General features: G+C 38.4%; 1 protein-coding gene across 1 annotated transcript in view; it reads left to right on the top strand.

The window, feature by feature from the left end:
- The window catches only part of CHN2 (chimerin 2), a 167,178-nt gene that overhangs the window by 51,521 nt on the left and 90,386 nt on the right, over positions 1–25,271 (top strand). Inside the window, exons 2-3 of the mRNA XM_032108932.1 lie at positions 14,881–14,919; positions 22,325–22,380. Coding sequence (XP_031964823.1) covers positions 14,881–14,919; positions 22,325–22,380 — 95 coding nt within the window. The remainder of the gene's footprint in view (positions 1–14,880; positions 14,920–22,324; positions 22,381–25,271) is intronic.

Below are 25,271 nucleotides of genomic sequence, written 5' to 3'. Positions count from 1 at the left end.
CTGTCATAGGAGAGTACTTTTGTAGATCTGGACATGCCCTTTCGTGTAGATCAAGTGCCCTTTAAGTGGCAAGAGTCCTGGACTGTAAGGGATAATGAGAGTGGCAGGCTATGGTTAGTATGATATAGTGCATGAATAAAATTATTTCAATTGGTAAACGTAAGTAGAATATATTGCAGTCACTGGTACTGAGCTTACCACAGGAACATGAGAACCATCTGCAGTTAACACCATGACCACTGGGATTTCTGAGCTCACAGTGCTTATATATAACTCTGGACAGCTCTTTGGCTGAAATAAATCACTCTCACCCTACTGAAATCAATGGAGCAGTTGCAAGTTTTATAAATCAAAGTTTGGCAATCTCTGATATAAAATTTTTTATTGAGTTGAAGCATCATGGAGGTCTCAGTTGTAGGCTACATTCATTTTTTACCTCCTGGGAGATGTCTCTTCAGTACTAATTATGCTACTTTATTCTTACCTAGGTTCACTTTTTGATAAATTTTAAGCTAGTACATATTTTGTGGCACTTTTTAAAGTAAACCATGCAAGGACTTGTTACCTATTGCCCAGAAGACAATAAATGTAATAATGGAGATGCAGAATAAATAGTGCAGGAATGTAGTGCACCAGTCTAGGATATACAAAAAATAGCACTTCTGTAGAACAGCAGGAGCAGTCAGGACTCAGCTCTGAAATCCTCTTTGGAACTGGTACAAAAAGACACTTGTACTCTGAAGGACATTGCAACTTCAAATTGAAACTGTTTTAAGAGAAATCATAAGAGCTGCAAAGCCTTTCTTCAGAGATGGTATCAAACCATTTTGGCACCTAATCAGTCGTTTCTCTCGTTGTTATAAAAACACTGAAGCATTTTCAAGGGAGTGTTTTGAGAATAGCATTTGTACAAGGCTCTCCTGCTGTATTAGAATTGCCTGCAATGCATTTTTTGAGGAGGAGTGTTTTGCAGCTAATGATCATGAAGAACCACCTCATGCTAATACTCTTCCAGTCCTTTTGCGCACAACCACTGGGTTGTTTGATGGAAGCTCACATTTCACGTCTCCTCCTATCCAGGGGTTACGTCATCGTAAATAGCCTGTGGCAGAACTTGGCATTCTCCCGAATTTCACTGTCTAATGGCACCAATCGGGTGCCTCGTGGACCTCATCAGGTACACATGACTGCTCTCAAATCTGGCCTCCTCATTCCGACGGGGGCTGAGTCTTGGACCCTAATGGGTGAGAAGCTGGGAGGAAATGTGGTTCTTCTAGACAATAAATTAGGTTCAGAAAAGAAGCATTTATCTGTTGAAAATTTTTACCATTTGGGTAATCTGGACCAGACTTTGCACAGCAGCAGTGTAAGTAAATTGACTGGCATCAGATAAAATGATGCACTGAAACCAAACTGCTAAACAATAGGCTGTAGACATGTCTTTGAAAATACAATGAAGTTCTCTGTTGCACCTTAAGCAGGGAAGGATATGCCCAGGGTGAGCTGCAGTTTGCTTTGGAATAATTCACTCTTCAGTAAAGAAAGGTTATTATAAAACCTTGATCCAAAATAGTTCTATTATTTATGTGATGTGTCACTTCTATAAAAATGTAACATAAATGTATTGAAGTTGTTTTTTCTTGTGCTCTCAGAAGAAACTAAATCTCCACCATTTTTCTTAACATTCATAAGTGAACCTCTCTCATGTAATAATAAATCAGCTTATCCTAAGTTATTACTAGTGTATTTATGTGATGCTCTGTGCTGCTTCATTTATTTTTTTTACCAGCATCATCTGTTTTCTAGTTATCTTTTCATTACATTCAGATGAAACTACTCTCTTAATAGTTAGGGGAGGATGCTGTGACTGGTACTTATGGCTGACATGGATAGCACTCCTGTTGCCCTGTTCCTTTTCCATCTCTTTTCCTTTTATCTGTTGGATGCTTGCCACACACTATAATCACAAGCACTTTTAGGTCAGCGACTGCTGTGTTTTATTTTTAAACTGTACTTGTTAGCAGTTGGACGTAACACCGAACCTGATTTTGGGTTGCAAATGCTGCCATAATGGGAATAGTTAATGATAATAAAATGCTTTGCTTCTCTCTCGTTTAGAGTTCCACCTAATCTGACTAAGCAATCAGCGGTTAGTAGGCAGATCTAAATGAAATATTATTACTCTATAAAGCTGTTTAAATTTGAATGACCTTTTATTTAAGACACATAAGCATTTTTCCAACATTTGGACTGTTAAGCAAAGTATATGCTGTAAAAGAAGCATTTATTGCTTGCTTGTAAAAATAAAATACAATACTGGTAAGTTAGCTGGAAGCTTGTAGATATCCTAAAAAGATGACAAGGTAAGATAAGCAGTAGAGCTAAGCCAAAATTGCTCTGGAGGTCTTTCTGAATAGCTGTCAGTTTTATGTTCCCCTAGCACAATAATGGGCACTCCCAGGAGGTGGGAGTCTCATGGGATAATTACTCTTCTGAGGTTTGGACTGGTTTTGCTATGCCTTGTCCACAGATTGGTAAGACTGCCTTATAATTATTCTCCTCCTCTTTCACTAGATTTTTCTGATGTAGAAATTAATAGAATTAAATTTGTATACATGCACTGTACTTACATTACCTAGCCTATTAATGAATTTCAAGCAATATTGAATGCTATCAGATGGCAATAGTAAGTGGTCTGGTTAGCTTTTATCTTGCAAATTGGATTTAAGTCTCACTGCCCTTGCCTCTTGAGATGTGTTTCTTTTTAATATTCAGGTCTATTTTCTGCTGTCATAAGCAGGCATATTTACTCTCTCAGACTGGTATACCTTTAACTATCCTTGAAAATATTAAGAACAAGAAGTAAAAGTTTAAAATAAATGTATATTTTACAGCTGTTGAATATTTTCATAGCTCCCAATGCACGAAGCTGCCACAGTTGCTCGCTATCTCCCTTGTGAGTATCAAATAATGTTGATGAAATGAAGCAAAAACCTGGCAAAACCTCAGCTTCATTTGGGGTAGGTTGTTGGGCAACACACTGTCTCAGTCATTAGTTACAACTGATGTTGCCAATAAACCCACAGACAACCAGCAACCTTATCCTCTGGGCTCTCAAGGAAATCTGTATTTTGGGAGGTTTTGCTACTAGAATGATCTGACAAGCTCTGACAGGCTTTCCTGTGTGGTACAAAAAAAACATACAGGAAAAGCAGGAAGAACTTTTTTTAAAAAGATACACATGGATTGGTGTCGCAGTTCTGTTAGATGGTAACATGCTGTGACCTTCCCAAAAGCGCCTCCAAGGAAGCATCTCCGTGCAGCCAGCACACTGGCACACACATGCCGGATAGCCAGCTAAAACAGTCCAACGATGAATGAGCAGGAAGAGTCTTCCCATAGGGTTCTGCAGGAGAGATTTAATGCATCCACACTTGTGCACGGTTTCAGAGAAGTCCCGGGGCAGAGCAATGGGGGGTCCAGGGTAAGGGAGCTAATTGAGAAACTGAGGGTGTACCAGGTGACAAGGGTTGTGGCGGCCAACGGAGCCAACCAGGGGAGCAGAACTGGGGTACATTAACATAACAGAACAGAGCATTCTGGGGCAAGCTTTTCAGTCACCATACTCTGGAAAGGAACCTAGGACTTATCCCACCATAGGACTCCTTTCGTTCCTTGTCCAGCAGGCCCACCGGCCTCCACAGATTGGTGTCTTTACAACATGAAATACCCATCCTAGATCTGGTGATGTTGGACATGAGTGAATTAGCTCATCTTTTTACCCAGCTTTCCTGTCTCCCAGGATGAGAAAAGAACTGCAGAGCAGTGGTTGCTACTGAGACTTGCAGTTCTTGCTCATAACCAACCCTTCCCCTTAGCTTAAAAAAATTGCATTGTTTTACTTTGGACATTTGCCAGATCCTTCCAAAGGAAAGACTTGAATTTTTTTGTTCTTCCTTCTGTGCTCCAGAGAAACATTAGTCAGTTTTGAGTCTCTGAGCGTGTAGATACACGTTTGTCCTTCGGGAGTAATGAAATGCTTGAACGCGAACCTTGCTTTGTTGGGTGAAGATCAGTGTGTTATCAGAAGAACAAAGCTCTCCTTGGTTTCATTGCTGGAAAGCAATTGATGGAAAGCGTCTTTTTTGTGTCCATAGGTATTGATCTGCCAGAGTGCTGGTACCTCCACATGAGCCCTGGGACAAGGACAAAACAGCTTCTGTAATTCTGCCTTGCATTTGGCCAGGTTTCATCATCAAGGCTGTGGTTATGCTATGGCGTTTAAAGAATTCTGACTCATTTGCTGTTTAAAGGGAAGACTGTGCTGGATCATATAGATCAGCTGCTGATTTTGGCCCACAGAAAAAAAAAATGAAGACATTTGATGTCTACCATTCAGGGTATAAATCAAAGTAGAAAGTGTACTTGCTTAATGGTATTGTATTGAATATTGTTTATTATTTACCTGCTGGAAGCCTACAGCAAATACGTTTGCAGAACTTTGGATGACTACTACTTCTTTTCCCTGAGCCTCTGCAATGAAATATATTAAATATTGTTGTGCCATAGCCATATTCATAATTAATTGTCCTTACACAAAGTGTTTCAGTGGGATGAGTTAGAGGAGTTGTTCAAAATTGTGCAATTGGGTGAATCTTTAAAAATAACAGGATAGAGGAGGATTTTTTTTCCTTACTGACTGATTTTTATGATCGAAGGTATGATGGATGTGCTTTTAAGCACTAGCTTTACCATCTTCTGAGTCTTTCTGTAAGATAAGTGGGGTAAGAAACAAATTTTCTTTGTTATTTTTACAAGGGTGAAGAACAATTCCAGAAAAGATACTGAGAAAAAGTGTGCTCCTTCCTTTTTAATTTATTTATGTAAAAATAACCAACCTATCTCTGATTATATAGAAGCAAAATCCATTTTACATAGGAATTACTGCTTTCGCTCTATTTGATTTACTTACAGCACGTAAAGAAATTTCATGTATTCTAAGATATTTAAATATGGTGTTCATGTGCTGTCTGCATCTTTAATATTTGCAAAATAGGAAACCAGGATATTATCCAGGCTGCAGTTGTATCTTCCTTTATACATTGTGGGTGGCTAAATCCTGTCCTCTCACTCGATGCCGCTGGAGGCACTGGTACAGCTGTCCTATGAGCACCAGTTTGGAATTGTTTTAATTGACAATGAAAATGCTAGAGAGACATGGGGTTGGCCTCATCTGACACGCCACTGGCCAGAGTTTCTCTAGGGAAAACGCTGCCAACATTGCAGTTTGCAAAGAAGAATTGCATCACCTATGCCCAGGCACAGACCTGTTGGTTAGTTTGATAAAACTTTTGGAAGACCTAAGTGTATTTTAAATTTAGTGATGTTTAATACAAGGTATTTTGTAAATACATGATTCTGTAAGAACCCATTATCAATTTTAAAAGTCCCAGGCTGTAGTAAAAAGCTCTTGGAAGAATTATAGAATTCCGCCCAAGTAAAGAAACCATACATAAACCATATTCTTCTGAGGGGAAATACTCCATGATAGTATTTTAAATACTGGTAGTGATTATTTTATGGCTAAACTTGCAGAGAGGAAAGTGTAGTTACATAGATGTTTCTGAGACATAAGGTTCTTGTCAGCATAAACATATTATCATGGAACTGAATTTTAAGAAGGTCAACGTTTCTGTAGTATTTAGATCTGAAGTAGGGAGAGCATGAACAGCTGTAGTGGGAAAGCACTTAAATGGTGGGTGATGGTAGAACAGATTTGTGAAGTGTTTGTCCAACTGTACAACGTACTTGCAGCTCAGTAATAGCTGACCTTAATCCAAACTATTTTCTTAGAAGAGATAATTGAAGATTCAGAGACTAACTTCACATAAAATAATAATTCAATTGGCCTTGAATGTAGTTGATACTCTTACGTAAAACTGCCCACCAAAGGATGTGATTAATTGTGTCATGTTTATCTAACAGGGGAAGTATGTAGGTACAGTGTTGCTTCTTATCTTAGGAGCCCCAATTATTCTGAGTGTTATTCAAGAGCTGTGGGAATGATAAATATGCTTTGTGGGTAGGTGGTGTTTTTCCTGTTTTTCACGTTTTAATATATAGACACAAATACTGCAGCAATACTACAGGACCTGTAAAGCAAGCCAAAGTCTAATTATTTGCTAAGCTTTTATTCTTCTGCAGATCATTATGCCTGCTCTGAATGACAGGATACTTCTCATCTCTCATGTCCAAGGCTTGAAGTTGTGTTTAGGCCAAGGAGTTCATGAAGGTCCCTGGCATATGCATAGCCCCTACGCAAATACAACACATTTTGTGATTTTTTTAAAGTTACCACTGTAAACTCTCTGATTCCCATGGCTTTGCTGAGTGAGATGAATTACTGGATTTCCATTTCATTCTGAGTATGCAGTTTCAGTCTTTAAAAATACTTACATTTCTGTATCCAGAGAGGGCCAAGCACAGGACTGCATGGGGCAGATGGGGATGATCTCTAAAAGATGATGAAGAGCCTCCACAGCTAACTGCAGGTTTAGGACCACCTCATACCCTTGAATAGACAAACACTTGCACCCTTGCTTAGAGAGGGATGATAAAATGTCTCATGTCAAAAATAACAGTTACCAAAAGCAATGATTTGGATTTTGCTAAAGTTTAGTAAGTTTTCAGGGAATGTGCTGGCTCCTTTGATGAGCCAGATCAATGGGTATCCTGTCAAGGTATGAGTGAATTTCTGGAACTGGGAATGTGCTGACAATACTTCAACAAAAATGTTCTAATTGAAATACTTCATGGTGACCATTTTAATGTCATTTTTTGGCATTCTTGTGGTTATTTCTGTCATATGCTCTTTCCTACCATGCCTGAACTGCTTTGCTGAGTCCAAGGATCATTGGCTGGAAGGTTGTGGGGGTTGTGTTTTAGGATGCAGTAAGTAAATGACTGGAAATGCACTGCCATATCCTGCACAGTGATAAAATTACTGCAGCAGAACTATTCTCAGATATGCCAACTGATTATCTGGTTTTGATTTTCAGCCAGGAACTAACTGGTCATTAGTTAGAAGCTAAAGTATATCCGTGTAAGATAGGAGGTCTGCTAATGTGATGTGATTTAACTTATGTCATGTGCTTATTCCCAAAAAAATGTCCAATCTCTCAGGCAGAGCTCTGATTATCCCATTTTAATGCCTTGATGCCTCTGGTTGATAGGTTAAAAAAATGAAAAGGTGAAAATAACTGTGTTAGATTTTAATTACACTGGCCTTAGTGTTAAAACAGAGAATGGTAACAATCATTGGGGTGTAATTTTTAGTGACCAAATTAAATTTAATGGCAGCTAATAACTACAACAGATTTTTTGACAATGAAGGATGGAGATATTTTGTGATTTTTTTTATTGCCTACCTTTCTAGTTTTTAGACACAAATCTTTAATGATCTGTATAAGGAAATTCTTCATTATTGCTCTGGGTAAAAAACACTTCAGAACACTTAAATTATGGAGGTTCTTAAATGCCATCCAAGGGCAATAGATTCAGTGTGATTCAGCATTATAAAGAACCTACCTGTCTTAAGATTAGGTGTGTGAATTACCTCTCTGCACTCTTAAATCTTGCATATTTCCCAGGAAATATTTAAAGCATTGGGAATATTTTCATCAGCTTACTTAGATCCGTGTCAGCTTCTTGGATTTGCACTCTGGAAGAGCTTGTTTAATTCTATTTTCTGGGCCCTAAGGAAGACTAGACTCCTAAAGAGCATTTGAAAATTAGAACTGTACAGATACCCTTCTCTTTTACACTTCTGCTATTGCAATTGAGAACCCTGATTATTCTTTCTCAATTTCCAAATCTAAAATGGTATTTTCAGTGCTTTTAATTATCTTTAAATCTGTGCAGAATAGAAAGACAGATTTTTTAATTAATGAGATATTGCTCCAATCTGATGGTCATAGCTGGCTGAACACCACTCACCGACTGCAGAACATGGCTCTTTATGCTTTTGTTGTACAAGTTGAGCTGTGGATTTAAAAAATTAAAATCTCCTGTGATCTGTTGGAATACATCCCTAATAATTCACTTACTGCACAGTCATATTATATTTGATAGTTGGTAACTCTTCTAAATTATTAAATTTACCTATTTGCATGATCTTTCACCTGCATTTTAGTTAAACAGACACGTGCATTAAACAAAATTAACCATGGGCTGACCACATGTCTATTAGTGGAAAGATACAGTTTTGAAATCTGAAGCAAAAGGAGGAGAGAGCACAATTTGGCATGACCCTGATTCGTAGAACTGGCTAAATGAGCTACCTTCACAGCAGTGGCTTCTAATAGCAAGTTTGTGGTAGGCAAAAGCAAAAGATACAAAATAGCTGTCAATTTATATAGTGGTTATTAAAAGCTTACTGTTTCAGCCTAATTGCTGTGCTAGAGAGAACTCCACCCCTTTTGTGAGCTTTTTTTGACATTTAAATTATACACTATTGCTGATTTTTAATTTTTTTTAAAAGAGAGAATAGCGCAGTGGGAAGCTCCCATCATCTGAATTAATACACCAATTATAAACTCTGTTGCAAGTAAACAGTTTGATCATTTCTGTACCTTATGCTGAAAGCTAGAGTGCCTCATTAAGACAAGAACTGAAGTCTCATTCCATATTTTAGCTGTCCATGTACTGGTGATGAGAAAGTTCAGTGATAAAGCTGGCAACTGCTCACTCCTCCACAGGCAACTATTCGTTCTGAATGAAACATTAAACAGAGTTTTTGACATGCTGAAATGTTTCAACAGCTACATTGCTAATTATTAACTGCAAGAGAGTTAATTTTGCTCTTCACAGGAGCAGTGACTTTTCAGGAGTTAGAGTGGGGGACTCGTTTGACTCTATGATTATTCATGTCATTTGAAAGTGTGATTATTTGCAACTTTAAAAATAAGAATATTCTTTCTCACAGTGTGGTCAGATGTTCCTGTAAGGGTAGTTATATGTAATAGAAGTCATCATGATGTCCAAAGTGTATGCCAAATGAGTGCAATCAAACATAGAAAAACACACCAATTTAAAGTCATTTGCAAAATGACTGCAAAGTGACACAGTTGTGTATGTGTACATACTAATTGTTGAGAGGGCAAAATAAATTAAACCAGCCCTTCACCAGCACAAGATTAGCCAGTAGGGGATCAGCTAAGGGGAAAATGACTGTCTGTAAATGGTATTTATTAATCACAGAGTGGAAACTAAAGAATTGATCTATGTTTTATGTGTCAGAAAAGAACTGATACCCCTAAAGAAGCCCCCTTAATTACTCTTTCAGTTTAGTCTCCATCCACCAGTGTATGCCAAGGAACAACCCAGCTGGAGAACTGCTTGGCAGAAAAGGACTTGGGGGTTCTGGTGGACACCAGGTTGAAAATGAGGCAGCAATATATCCTTCCCTTGAAGATGGCTGATGGGATCCTGGGCTGCATTAGGAGCAGCACTGCCAGCAGGTCAAACGAGAGGTGATTCTTCCCCTCTGCTCAGCGCTGCTGAGGCCACACCTTGGTTGCTGTGTCTAGTGCTGGATTCTGCAGAGTGAGAGAGCTATGGACAGCACTTTCATGCTGGAGAGATTCTTATAAAGGACTGGAAAAGCTTTGCAGGGCTGGAGGATCTCTTAGGAAGGGCTGAGCGGGCTGGGACTGTTCAGCCTGGAGAAGAGAAGGCTCGGGGGAATCTTTTCAAAGTATAAATATCTAAAGAGAGAAGGCAAGGAGAACAAAGCTAGCTCTTTTCAGTGGTGCCCAGTGACATTACCAGTGCCGATGGGCACAAAAATGAAACACAGGAGGCTCTTAGAGCATCAGGAAACACCTCTTCACTGTGAGGGTGACCAGACACTAGCATGGGTCACCCAGTGGGGTTGTGGTGTCTCCATCCTTGGAGATGGACATGGTTATAGGTGGCCATGCTTCAGAAGGGGGTTTGGACCAGATGACCTCCAGATGGAAGGTACCTTCCAACCCCAACCATTCTGTGGTTCTGTGATGGCCATCCACATTATAGTCAATTGAATAATAAAATTCTGTCTGCATGAAGAAAAATGTAAAAAACCCCACGTGTGTAAAGAGTGCAAACACTGTTTATCTTTCACAGAAGCTTTTACTCAGTAGTTTTATGTTACTCTTCTATATATAATTACATATATAAAAATAAGAAAAATGTATTTAATAATATATGCTAACTTAATGTTTTGGAAACAAAGTAATAACTATGAAAGTGTACGTGGTAAACCTGTGAAAAAACTCGTTAAAGGAAATATACAGAGGACATTAAAATACTCATAATTATTAGTCTTGGTCCTAAAATAACAATGGAAGATTAAAAAAATTAGTAGCTAGACTTGTTCATCCGGTGAATCATTTATCTGCACACTGCCAGTAAACCAGTGGCTTCCAGACTGGCTTTTCCTCACACACAAGTGTCTTTCCTTGCACATGCAGGTCATAGTTTTAAAATTAGTTGTTACTGGAAAGGAAGTCCAAAATTCAGACAATGGTGGCAGAGAATCCAGGCTGAGGCAGTTCTTCCAAGGTGAACTACAAAATATTTTTTTATAATCCTTTAGTAGGAACAAAGGCAAAAAAGGGAAGATCTTTACTCTTTTTCCATAGAGACTATAAGAAATCAGCAAATAATGACAGCTCCCCTTTGGTAGCTGTCCTGCTGCTAGTCTTCTTAACTCTTCAGTGTCACAGGAATCACTAATACTTTTTAGCGTATCTAGAACTGGGCATGGCATATAGCTACAGTATGGATATTTATTACAGTTCTCCTTATGCCACTTATAAGTGAGAAATATGTGATTCATGTGGTCTAATTCGTGGGCTTTCCTGTAAAAAAGTTTACGCTTTCCAGTGCGTTACTGGTCTTGGTAGTCAGAGGAATCACTTTGAACTTAGTTTCTTATTAGACCTGCTTTAACCAAGTCAGTCTCGGTGCTGGTAGCACAAACCCACACGTGTTGGCATTACATCATCATTTTCACAAAGTACAAGGAAGTAATAAAAACCAATTCTGTCATTCCAGTGTCTTTCACAACTACATCCAGAAAGGTGTCACTTTGGTACAGAGCCAGGCCCAGTGAAGAGCAAGGGTTGAAGTCCATGGATAACTTTACTTACTGTATAATTAATGTAAGACCATTTCTCAGAAATGGCTTAAGAATGGCTCTGAGTAATGCATTAACCCTTTACTGCCCATTATTGGCAGTAATACTGTATTCTGTCTTCATGTTTCCTGGAAAAAAAATTCTTATGTGGTTCTACTTTTTATCTGTCTGCTTAAAGCTCTGCCAACTTTTCAGTCCTCCCTTTGCTGTAGTCTTTCTATACTTAGCTTTAAGTGCTCCATCAGCTTTATGAGAGTATTTTTTCCTAAGATCCTTTTCATCCTGTCTGCTCTGTGAAGAGTAAAGCAAATAAAGTGAAAAAATAACCTGTTTTTACCTTACTCCCATTTTCCAGTTCCAAGTATCATTTTTGGTTTGACAATTTTCTCCAATATCTTTTCATGTCAATTTTGTGTTATGAGAAACCTTCTCAGAGCTGTAATATTCCTCAAGAGTCAGCATTCTGCTTTCCTTCTGCCTTTCTGTTTAGCATACAACTGACTTCTAGTACTTTTTTAGGTCTAATAAATATTCTCTTTCTCAGCCAGTATGTTTCAAAGCTTTTCGTTAACAGTCTTGCCTGTAATATTATTTGTGGAAGTCTCTCATGCTTTTTTGCCAGTCCTAGTCTTTCCAGTAAGTTTTGCCAAGGTCATTTATGATACAGTATTGAGAAGACTCAAAATAATTTTTAAAATACCTGAATTGGACATTCTGTAATTCTTTTACAGTGACTCTTTCTTATGCTGACACTCAGAAAAATGTGTCACAAATGACCTTGGGATATTTTGTTGGGTTTTTCAGAACTGTTATTCATCTTGTGATCTGAGTTTCTCCTTTGACAACTGCTTTCAACCTTAGCTGGCATTTTTTCTGAAACTAGACAAGAAGTCACTGTAGGAAATATGAACCTTTCAAGAAAAGAGCAATAGGAAAGACCCTGTCTTATCACCTGAGAGTATCTCAGTGAGCCCTTTTCCCCACGCTGCCAGTCATGGTTTTGATAGTGATTACGATCAAAGTTCATGTGAGGAATATCATTTCATGAGACATCAACGCAGGGCGTTTGTCATTTGTGCCAAGTTGGATTGATTGATTGATTGATTTTTGTTAAGTGGCTCAAAACTGAGGTTCATTGTCCTTGCTGAGACCATTACTATGTGCAGATCTAAAGTACAAGCTGTATGAGTTGAGGTGTCCTGTAGCTACTGAGCCGACCACCCAAACTCGTATTCGTGACTTCCGTGAGCCAGAACTGCTGTTTAAAGTCCAGTCATGGAGAGTGGAGCACAATTTAATGAAAAGAGCTGTTGTGTAATACAGAGGAATAATAAAATATAGAAGAACAGAAATTTCAATGAGGGCAAATAGCAGTTATCAAATCTGCTCAGGCAGGATTTGCCTCTTTTGACCTTTTGATTTAAGAAGGGTTGAAGTTCACCTTAATCTAGTCAGCCAGGATGGGGGTCCCAAGACTTTACCATACAAGGATGAGAGTTGCCTAAGCAGGGGCCTAGCAGCCTCCTGCCATGAAAGAAGAAAGACGTTTCCATCTGGGTTGCATTAGACCTCTCTCTGGTCCTCAACCACGACCCTTGTCTCCAAGTTGTATTTAAACTAATTATTCTTTATTTCCCTACAAATGGGTGCCATCAAACACATGATAGCTTGGCAATAAACTCTATTAATACTCTCAGCTCTATGGCATTTTGTTCCCTGTGATTTAGGGATGTACTTTCAGCTGAAGGGATCACAGAGGATGTAGCAGTACCTTGTAATGGTGAATGTGGAGCTGGTGACACGTGGGTTTCCTCTGAGTGTGCTATCTTTTAGAATTATTTTAGCTATTGACGAATGGTTCTGTCCACTCTTTCCGGGGCTGACAGATTCATAACCGTGACAAATCAAATGCAATCATTGAGAGTTTTGTTTTATGACTTATCTCCTGGATAATTCTCCATCTCGGCTGCAGTGTTTCCTCACCATCAGTCTGTCTCCAGCTAATGAAGCACTTTACAGCCACTTGTAGATCAGCTTTCACTGTTGAATTTACTGGGCGCTTTTTAATTAATTTGGAAGACTAAAGTGACAACTGATACTTGTTGGTTTTTCATTGTTTCTCCCCCTATTACTTCTTTTTCTGAAGTCACAGTATAGATAATAATATATTTGCATTATTTCAGTGTTTCTTCTTTTGGAAAAATATAGTAAGTGAAGAAGGAAATTCAGAAATTCTCTTGCAGTAGCACAGAAGTATGGAGGGAAGAATTTAATACACAGTATTATGGTGTTGTGGTAAACTATATGTGAAGTGATAGATGTATGCAGGAAAAAAGAGTTACATACTACTGTTATAATTTGAGAAGAGAAAAAAATAGTTCTTGTATGAATAAATTTCATTTGTCTCATGAATAGCTTCATATAATTTAAAATAAGTCTTCTGCATAATGAACTTGCAGGCTAATTACTCTTGGATTGCCACAGCACGGTATAACTGTGTCAGTCTGGGAGCATTTTGAACTTTGTCAGTGCTGTGAGGTGGATTCAGCTGAAACTGAAACTGAATGGGTTTCCCAATCGATATATCTACGAATTGTTGCAGGGTGTTATTCCAGGCCGTAACTGTGATTGTTGCTAGATTTATCCTCTTTTAAAACAATAGAGTTAAAAGTGGCAGATGGTAGGTAGTGATTAACATTCCTATTAAACAGACTTTTTGCAGGAATATATTTAAAGTAGTTGTGTGTGTGTAAATAGACAGGGAGCATGAGCTATGCAACTATAATTGAATTAGATTAGCATAACTTAAGTAGAAGTTTAGTAAATAACAAACACCTTAATTAACCTGCACAGTATTGGCAAGTTAATGACTTAAAAGTGTTTGGCAGCGTGACAGTTCAGAGCCAAACTAGTACCCAGTACCCTACCCTTTGTCACTGGTGTTGCTCCTTCTGTCCCATCTTGGCTTCTGCTGGGATTTCTGTAGGTTACAGCAATTGATTTTCTTGCAGAGAGCTGGAAACCTCCCCATGGAGTGGTCACTAACAAAAGACACCAACTCTTTGTGCGCCTTTAGTCAATAATGCTACAATAATGTAACTTGTTTGTAATGGCAGGTTTTGCAGTCTTTCCTTTTTCTATCTTTTTCACATTGTTTTTGTTGATTCAGCTTCTGGAAAATATGCCAATTACCTGTGCTAGTGGGTTCAAGAAGTGTAATTGACTCTTGTTGAAACTGTCAGGTGTGTGCATCCGAGTCCAGCTTTAGCTGTGCATCTTTTTAGCCCCAGCATGTGTAATTCATGGATGCTCATTCTTAAATCTTACTAGTGGGGTTAGAAGCCTGACTGAAAACCAGTAGTGATTTATCTGTTTATCATGCCAGGTAAAGCAAATAAATAATGTAGTTACCGGTCCAGTTAATTATTTTAAAAATACTGGTGAGTATTGCAGATTGGTAAAAAACTAATTTCTTTTACGTTTGAATAATTTGGGAAAAGCAAGTTGGAGCTACAAGTGGTTGAAATTTGTATTCTTCTCTCACATAGCAAACTGTACTGTAAATAGGCTATCATCCCTCTTGGGAAAGAAATGTGAATTTTGCTGACAAGTAGAGGCCTCTCAGCAGAAATGTGCATGCTGACAGTTTGACCCAGTGGCCAAATGACTGATTTCTTTCCCCCTTTTTTTTTCTATTTTAGATGCTGAAGAATACCAGCCTCCAATATGGAAATCATACTGTGAGTATACAAGAAATTTGAATAATCTTAGTACCTTACCAAGGTGTCAGTCACTGTTAGGTCTTTTCTCTTTTTTTGTTTGGAAGGGAGACATAAATGTACTAGAGGCCTGCACAAATTATTGTATGGGACAGCAGCAAAACCTGAACTTTTATGGATTTCCATGGAGCAAGGACAGCAGGATTATGTGTGCCAGATTCCCTCCATTGCCTTAAAAGTGTGCAGCTCCTGGGTTTCATGGTTTCTCTGCTGATATTTTCAGGAAGGATTGCAGAGGTAGAGGTTAATGCTTTGTATGTTTACTAAAGGTCAGGCTTGAGAATACTTGTCTTTTTATATGGGTCACCAAATCACTTTAAGATAATAATATTTTTGATCCTTAGCAATAGAAGCTGATTTTTGAAGTGGAGGTTTAGAAGCTGGAGACAGCATTATCAGCTCTTTGAACCTTCCTGTCTGCCTTTAGAAAAATCATTTACATAGAGTGCAGTGCAGAAGTGCATATTTTATGCTCTTTTGCTTTGTTCCAAATGTATTTTCTAATAGAGTAGCACAGATCTAAGACAAAATATTGGCTTTTAAATCCCTTATTAAAGATGGCCTTTAAATTTCATCGTTTTATTTTAAACCCTTCCTGGAACTTTAATAAGAATGTAGCTTTGGGTATAGAGAGTTGTTTTATTTTTTTGGTTTTCAGATATCCTAAGGAAAAATCATCTCTTTTATGGTGGCAAATTCAGTATAGTGCCATTACCAAAATGCAACTACAAAAAGACAATGATCACAGTAGCTACATGCATGTACATGTGTAATTTTAAAGACTGGAATAAACTTGTTGACTTCACTTATATGCACATTAAACTGTCTTGCTGACTTCAAAGACATCACCTCTGTGTTACCTGAGAATTACATTCTGCCCCAGAATGGACTGGGATTTTTTCAACCAAAATTTGAATATGCCATTAAATTACGGAACTTGCTTCTCAGAACACTGTTTTCTGGATACTTTGTTGTTGTTGTTGTAGTTGTTGTAATGTTTTGAACATGTAAGAGAAATCTCCTAAAAAGTCAGCAAGAGTGTTGGACCACTCCAGCATACTTTGCTGACTACTTGAGAAGAAGCAGACAGTTGAGTGGTTTTTTTTAAAAGAGGAACCTGGCTTACTCAAAATCAATGAAAAGCTCCCATTGTCTTTGAGAAGACTATAGCATTTCAGATGAGAGATATTTCCTTTTTAGCAGTAGGTTTTCATTAAAAAGTCAGGGAATGAGCACATAGCTTTATCTACCTGCTCTTAGTTGCCCAACTTGTGCAGCAGACAGATCACTGCATGCAGTGAAAAAGTTTGGTTGCTTTTATCTCACAGCTTACATCTAGTCCAAGGAAACATTTTTTTCAATGGAAAAAAAGACCCAACAAAAGCCAAAACAAAACCATAACAAATGAATAGTCTATGAATATATAATTTCCTATTCTACTGTATGTAGGATGCCAATATTGTGGTAATGACAAAATCATGGCCTCAGCGTCTGAACTCCATGCATGAATGACCATGGAAAAAGTTACACAGCTACAAAATGCAGAAAATAGTTTAAGCTTAGAAAGATTTACTGCTGAGACTGCTTAGCCACAGATAGACATTTTCTTTGCAATGGTAGGTAATGTGTGCTTCTTTACTCAGCTAGAAAAATTCTGATCTGTGCTTCTTTACTCAGCTAGAAAAATTCTGATCTGGTAAATTAATTATAGAGGTTATGTCCAACAGTAGTGTTTGTCTATGATTCAATCTGCTGCCCTGTCTCATGACAGTTTTAACTTAGGTATATATTTAATGCTTAGCACTTTGTCTTTGCTGCCTATTTAACAATTATTTTCAATGTATTTTGCCTAGTAACTTTTAAGGTTTGCTAACATACTAGTAAGATACTTTGCATACAGTTTTGATTTCTTATTTTAAGTCCTGGATAAATTTAGGTGACTATGTTGCCTTTTATTGACATCATGATCAAGGCTTCAATCCTTCTAGCTTCTAAACAAGGGCAGATTTTCCTGTTTGTGCAGACAAAGTATCCAAATAAACAGTGTTGAACGTCTCCATGGTCAAATGCTGATCAAAGTGCAACAGTTTTCAGAACTTGAGCCTTACTGTTTTCACATAATGTACAAATTTGTTTCAGCTATATTTGGAAAACATGGACACTTCTAATGCAGAAGATCCTCACTTGCTTATGAAGGTTTGTTAGAATTTCACATAGATTTTGCAGGTCATAAAGTTTTTCAGACTTCTTCTGATAGCCCTGGGACACAGACAGTAAAAGAAATGGCCAGAATAATTTGTATTAACAGGAAAGAACCTGGGGAAAAGTTTGGAAAGTTTCTAGCAGCCAGCAGTCTCTAGGCAGTGGATTTGATAGCATTTTTACCTGAGAAGCAGATCAACAAACAACAGATTTCTTATATCATTCCAATAACAGATTCCTATTTGTAGTCTGCCATATGTTTACCACGAAAAATGGTATTTTGCTGTTTTACCATCATTGAGGTAGTACAGAAAGAAAGATAAGAATCACAGAATGTGGGTTGGCAGGACTTCTGGGGTGAGCTGATCTGGCTTCCCACTTGAAGCACAACTTTTGTTGGCTGTAGAGCAGAACAGCCATGGCTTTGCATAGCTGAGTCCTGAAAACCTGCCAGGGTGGAGCCTCTGCCGCCTTTGTGGGTAACCTGCTCCAGTGCTGCACTGTCCTCTTAGGGGGGAACCTGCTTACTTTACCTGCTTCATGGGAGAAGTAGGCAATTTGTTTGACTGAAACAGCATAGTCCTTGGTTTCCAGCCTCAGCATGTATGTGCTTGAATTTTGAAGAGGTGTAAAACTGCTCTTTTCCTCCTTTTACTGCAGTTGAGATGACATGTGCTGAGTCAGTCATGTGTCAATGCCACTTCAATGCTTGTTTGCATTATTCAACATCATGTGTGTTGGTGGGAAGCAAAGTGGCAAGGCACTGAGCATCAGCTGATGCCATGCTTCAGCTCCTCACGAAGTTTCCCTGCCTTCTGTCCTTCATCAAATAATAGGCACAGTGTCCGAGACTCATTTTTGTTAGAAATTAAGTCTTTGTTTCAGCCAAGCACTTAGGTTCCTAATTAAGCATGTGAGTAATCCTGCAGAAATAGGACAGCTCATATTGTTCAAGCTCAGCACATGGATAAACTGCCTGACTGAGATGAGGCTGAGGAGGTAAAACTCAGGAACTCTGCGAAACATTCTGAGACAGAAGGCGGTATGTTTCCTTGCTGCTTTATAAAAACGATGATAGGAATTTTTCCTCTCCGCTGGAGCATCACTGAACACTCATCATAGGTGAGTTAAAGGAGAAAGCTTGAGGTCCTGACACACTGCAGAATTAAAAAAAAAAAAAAAAGTATGAAGAAATGGGTGATAGCCCTTCTTCCCTGGCAGAAAAAGAGTAAGTGTTGATTTTTGCGTGTCATCCCTTTGTTTCTTACGCAAATTGGATTTTGGAATTAGACAGTTCTTCCTAAAACATACTGTAGAATTTCCCTAGCTCAGCCCCTGAGACAAGACTCGTGCTCTAACGGGAACAAAAGAGAGAAAGATATATTCTAACCAGCTACTTTACATCTCAAAGAAATGTTCCTCAAGTAATTCAATAATAAATTAAAGTTTTGTTAACACTGTAAGTCCCAATGATTGTGATACTATGAATGCTGGCAAACTACCTGAAGTATGAAACTGATAAAGATGTTCAAGGGTCAAATAGAAGCTACTGCATTTTCTGTTGCAGAGCTGCATTTTTGCCTAATATTTAATGTGTATTATAACTGTGCATTTCATTTGCATCTGATGCTGAACAAAAAACCACTCCCAGTCTGATGCTGTTCTCTGAGCAATAATAATACATTTTCTTTTTGCATGCAATTGACTTTTTATAAGGTTAATTTTCTCAGGGCTAAAATAATAATGCATCATTATGCTCAAGTGTCATCTTTTCTATGATCACAGTGGGTTTGTCTGAACCTGCCTGTCAGTTCTAAATCCTGGAATAGACTGGGTCAGATGTCAATCACTGCTTGCCACTGCATTAAATTAGTGTATTTTTCTATTATTTCACCTAACCATAGTCTTATACATTGATTTCTGTTTTATGGTTTTCAGAGATGGGAAAATGAGGCAGAAAGGCAAGGATTGTTTGTCATTTGAGCAAGTAGTGAGAGATGTGCCTTCTGAATGTCTGACCATCCCCTGGACTGTGCTGGGGTCTTGGCAATGTCAGCCTCAGTGCGAGTGCCCAGCACTTTGGAAAAAGTGTATAATGAAATCAGGCAGAGCTGCAGGATGTTCAGCGCTTCTGAAAATGAGGTCACTTAATGAGGTGTCTGTGCTCATTGGAACTTAGCTGTAGGGCACATTTTTCTCAAGTCACCTTAGCCATAATACTGCACTGTATTCATAGCCCATTAGCAGGCTTTCTCGTAGCAATCATTTGAAGCAGAAACAGCAGAGACCTTTCTAAAGGAAAACACAGTTTTTGGTAGGGTCACACTGGCTTTGCTCCTTAATGCCTTAGTCTGTGAGATACTGCCTTCCTTGTTTTCCACTTAACTGAACTTCCACTGTCATTTTGCCTTCTCCATCCTTGCCTTGCTGTGTGTCTTTACTGGGCATCCTTGACAGCTGTGTGTCAGTCTGTCTGTCTCTTCCCTGTTGTTTGTCTCCCACTGAGTTGCTCGGTGTCCCTTACCACAGTGCCACTGTCGGTTTTCAGTCCTTTCTCTGCTCCCAATCTGTCTTCTCTCCCTCCGTCTAATGGTTCTGTATCTCCCTCCAGTTGTTCCACTGGTTTGTCTTTCTGTCAGTTTAATGACTATCAATTTAAAGCTAATATGGCCAAATCTGAATTTTTTATCATTCAGGGGAAACCATTTCCCATTCATGACATTTTCTGTGATTACCACCATTCACAATCTTGATCGTGCTTGGGCCATTTTCTCATCCAGCACATTTAGCATATAATTTGTAATTATTTATTTGTATAGTGATAATCTTACTATGTTTTCTTCTGATTATGTATTTCTAAATCAGATATGTTTCTCAGTTCATATTATTGTGCTGATTAATTACCCGCCTCTCTCTGAGAATGACAGCAACCTTTCCCAGTCTATTCAAAATACAGTTGTTAAGATGATTTGTCTTCCTTGCACTCATCATGAGTCCTTGCACTGATTTATCCCACTACATCCTATAAGCATCCATTTTTTTGTGTTTGCTTTCAGGTCTTTCATGTCTGTATCTGCCCTTTCCTGTTAATCATTCCTTCCTTTGTTTTGTGAAATGCTGACTCTTCTCCCCACCATTTCTTCTTCGGTGTTATCAGCCTCAGAGATCCTTTTGGTCATGTTAGAGAGCTCTTTGCTTTTTTCATTTCTCAAAAATGTAGCACATCACAAAGATAGGCTTCCTGTGTGTTCTTCAGACCAACTTGTTTTGCATCACTCTTCTCAAAGTTGTCTTAGAAACAGCTCCACTAGCTTAATTTGCTGTGTCAGTCAATGTTTAAGAGATTTGATTATTGAAAAATAGAATTTTTATGAAGTATGATTTTTCAATTAAAATTCAAATTAATTAATTGGGGAAATAGATAATTTACTTTAAATGAGAAGCTATCATATTCTTGCTATGTTTTGAATCCTTAGAGTTCCTTCTCTCCACTGGAAATGGGGGGAAGGAAAAAGTTGTTATTTTCCTATTGGATGTGTTTAGTATTAACATCAGGAACTTGCTCAATCAGTGGTTATGCTGATTTCAGACATTCAGAACTTAATTCTAAAGTTATTATATTTGGCTTTAGAATAGTCAGAGGTTTAAAAAACAATCAGTAATTTTTGAACAAAATTTTCATGCACTGTTTGACACTTTATTCAAACACACAAGTCATTTGATCAAAGAAGAGTAGAAGTCTTTGAATCTTAGTCACATAATTACAAGACGTAAGAAAGACCATATTTATCATCTAGTTATCAAAATATTATCAAGTTACCATAAATCTTGTGCAAAAGTAGCAGGAGATCTGACAGTGCTGAATGATGCAGAGTAAATACAAAGCCTTAGTATAAATGTAGAGCTGGATCACATCCATATGCCTTAAAATTGGTAGGGAATATAAGAAATCATGAGCTGTCTTTCTGTGCCCCTCCAAGGAACCAGGGATGAAGGTTGGGTCGGGAAAAGAAGAGGTTATGGGCTTTCCCACTTTGACGTGAGCAGAAAGCAGGAGCCCCCAAAGCTTCCACATCCCATCAAGTTTGTGTGACAAATTTGGGTGCAAGCTGAGGATTTCCCCACTTTCCAGATTTCATTGCTTCTAGCCCCATTTAAAGAGAAGGTGCAGAAGGTGCAAAAAGGTGCTGAGGGCTAACACCTACCTTTTTGATTCACTTTCTGCAACAGGGCTTCTGTGTTTATCAAGCCTAGAGACATTTCTGTTCCTCCCATAATCTACCACCTTTCAGGGCATAATTCTCAGCTTCACTAACATTGTGAATAAATGTGTCCTGGAAACTCAGTCTTTTAAAAAAATTCATAGACACGACATGATCTTTCCAAATACAAGAAGGTCAGCATACAGAAGGCCTCTCTCGAGGGAGGCAGTCCAAACCTCTGGGATTTTTACTGGAGTTACAGAGAGACAGTCTGTCTGTGCTGGAATTGATTACTGTCATTGCATGTCAGCTTCTTCTCACGACTCTGGAGTGGAAGGCAGGGAGAGGATCTCATTAAATACATGCAGTGAAGAGTCTGGGGGCCAGGCAGCAAGTACCCCTAGCCTCTGGTCTCTCTCCTGCAGCCCTCAGAACATTTGCAAAATTGATCCAGGGCCATTCGAATAGGGCATAATTGCTCTAAAGGAATGTTTGCTTGCTCCTCAGTAGTTGCCAGCAAATCTTGAAATAAATTACGAGATTGTGATGAACCCATTCACAGGCACTGAACTTTTTCTCGGCCTATCCAAAAACTGCTGGTGTTACTGGTAAACAATCTGTTCTTGGGTTGTTACAGCATGGTATATGCAAAAGTGTGGGGTTCTATCCTGAGACAGACCTAATAAATGTTTCTGGCTAGTCTTCCCTGGTATAGAAACGTAAAAACCCATTGAAAAGGATAATACTTGTAACAGTTTAAAGCATTGATCACTTGAGTTTGTTTGCCAGTCCACAACCAATTTTCATATAAATGACTTAGACACACTGAAATACCTCATTTTGCTGTCATTTTCTTTACATTTGCATTTTTCTCTGCAGCCCCTGGCCAAAAAGACTCATCTGAATAAAAGTTTGTGTATGTTGCCATCTTCTAATGATGTGTACATTTTTGTGTTTGACAGTATATCAATTGCAACAAGAGGCACCACGTCCCAAGAGAATCATCTGTCCTCGGGAGGTCAGTTCTTTTGCTCTACCTCGTTATATCTGATAAATTCTCAGCAGCATATGATTACCAAAAAATCTTTTGTGCAGTCTGTGGGTATTACTTGCTTTAACTTTTCTATGCCATTATTTTATATAATTATTTTTCTTAATTTTGATTAATTAAAGCTGGATAATATTTTCTAATTAGGAATGGCATCCTCATTCCACCATTGGAAGAACCTTCATTAGACAAGTACTTATTAATCATTGTTTAGTGTGCTTTTCTGTGTAGTACCTAAAGTTTTGAGCTTCCTTGTCAAAATGAAGGTGTATTTTTCTTCCTGCATCTGCATAATAATGTCTATGTGATATGTTTCAACATGATACACATAGCTTCAGTTTGTTGAATGCTTCCTGCCAGGTGCTGTGTTCAAGTTAAAATACTGAAATGGTAGCCAGAAAGCTCTGTTCTCTCACAGAAACTTTGAAGATTATAGAATATTTAGAAATATGCAAGGCTGCAGGTTTGGCCGAGTCATCTTGTCCCCCCGTTTTCTTTTTCTGTATTTCTCCATTCTTACTTTAGTATGTCAGTTCATCCACCTGCATGGCATAATAGTAACAGCAAACATGTAGGTGTCTCTGCTCAATCAATAAGACTGCGATAGCTTTATCTTCCATAATGTCAGGGACAAATTTTGTGCAAATAGACATGTAATACTAGCAGTAGAAATGCTAAACACATGAAGTGATTGCACAGGGTGTAAAAGATGACATTCAGGAAGATAGAAGCTGTGGCTCATCAGTGTGATATATAGCTCTACTCCCAGACATCATCCTGAGCTCTGTCCTGCTTCCCACACTGTGTGCCCATGCAAGTGAGTCCTAGCATCTGTCAAACATTAACATACTGTCTCAAAACACTTCTGTGTGAGGCAGGAGGTTTTGTAGCAAGGCACAGGTACTTTCCTGGCTTTGTGAAGAAAACCCATTGCAAAGCCAGGAACTGAGTATGGTTTACCTGAGTCTACCCAGGGCCTTAACTAAAAGAGCACTGCATTTTTCTCTTAAGTGCCTTCTACTAGTTGCAGGGCAGGGAGAGCAGGCTCTTGGCCTCAGACTGGAACTCTTCAAGTCCTGTCAGTTTGGGATGGTCCCAAGACATATACACAGGATGCTAAGAAGGACAAGTAAAACACCAGAATGGGTGAACCCTTGTGTCATCCTTTCCCCCTGTCAAAGACAAGGCCTGGGGAGAAGAAGCGTGTGCCAGCCCTCTGGGACTTCAGTGCACGTGTGCTGACAGGTTCTACCAAGACCTTCCTCTCTGAAATCCTCATGCAAACCAAAGGACAGTTAGGTCTCTGTGGCTGATATTCTTTAAAGAAGAGGACAGTAAGGTTTTTACTGAATTAATATCACGTTAACAGGTATCAAACTAGTCATGGTATAGTTAAAAATATGAAGTTTTTAAGGTAAAAAATTAAGGTAAACAATTCATTTTCTTCCAGCACAGCCTTAGAGGAGCTTCTTTCTTTTTTTGAGATAATAGTTTATCTATTTTACCTATTTCATATTGAAACTACTTTGAGGAAGAACTTGTCTTTAGAAAACCTGATTAATAACCACTGAATGCTTAGGAATCCATGTCTACAATAGGAACTCATCTTTCTTGGATTACAAGTTAATCTGCATAAATTTAATCCAAAATAAATCATGCTAACTCAAATTTAAGCGTTTTCTATTTTGCCATCATGAGAGAAAATTTGAATCAAGGTAAAATAGTCAAAGTGTGGTAGCAATTGTATTCTTGTTCTAGAAACAAGATTATCTACACAAGGGGCGTGAATGCACAGCTGTGAACTCCTTATCAGTGTGCTGTATTGAACTTACTTCCTTGAACTCAAGAACACGTAATGTACAACTGGAGTTACCCTTTTTACCTGATGTTTGAAGACAATACATATTTAGTGCCGATTCAGGTCACTTCCAAAGATTTGCAGGAAGAAGTTAAGATCATATTAATTAAATAAATACATAATTGACAAAGCAGGACATGACAAAATAAGTAAAATATGTCTGTTCTGCATAATCTGGGTTTTGTTCTGACTAATGAACCATTTTCAGCTGCTCACTTCATAGACTGCGGAGTCCTATTTTGAGTTTTTTGGATTTTTGTTTTAAGTTAGTTAAAAAGCTGAAAACAGAGAGGCTTTATTTAGGGTTAGGTATATAGAGCAGTATGAATTCCCACAAACATGATCTTTGGTTCTTGTTACTTGGATTTTGAATCCTTGTGTAGCTCAGTTCTATGTGTTCACAGCCTGATTGCCAGAAACACAGATTCTCTGACCCAAGAGCCAAAAAACCACTATGATACTGCTGATGTGCTTTATTTTTTTACATATAGTTGGGGAGGTGGGGCAGATGAGATGTCCTGATACCTAGAAGATGGCAACATATACAAATACGTGGTTCATATTATCAGTTTATATTATGAAGTAGAACTACATAGTGGTTTTACAGAGCATCACAGATTATTTTAGAGAGGAAATTCAGGACTCTGTTCCTATGGCACCTATTAGCTTTTTCTTAGCACACAGTCTGTAAGGTGGGTGTATTGGGGCTGTTTTTCTCGAATCTAGCTTGATTTCAGTGTCATCTGATGATTTTACAGGCTTGCTTCACTAAAGATTGTGTTTTATTAATCCTGAGTTTGCCAGTTACATAGAAAGATCTCAAAATTGAATTTTGTGTTGTTTGTGAAAATACATTAATTGGAAATATAATAATTGTTTAGTACATGACATGATGCTTATCCAGCATCTGAAGAGAAGGTGTCAGGAGGATGTGTGGCTGATGGAAAAGATTTGTCTCTCCATGTGCATATTACGGGAAGTGGACTTTGCTGAGGGTGTTTCC

Source organism: Corvus moneduloides, chromosome 1 (genome assembly GCF_009650955.1).
Source record: "Corvus moneduloides isolate bCorMon1 chromosome 1, bCorMon1.pri, whole genome shotgun sequence".
NCBI classification, from domain to species: domain Eukaryota; kingdom Metazoa; phylum Chordata; class Aves; order Passeriformes; family Corvidae; genus Corvus; species Corvus moneduloides.
The sequence above is the reverse complement of the archived record's forward strand: the minus strand, read 5'-3'. Positions and strand labels throughout refer to the sequence as shown.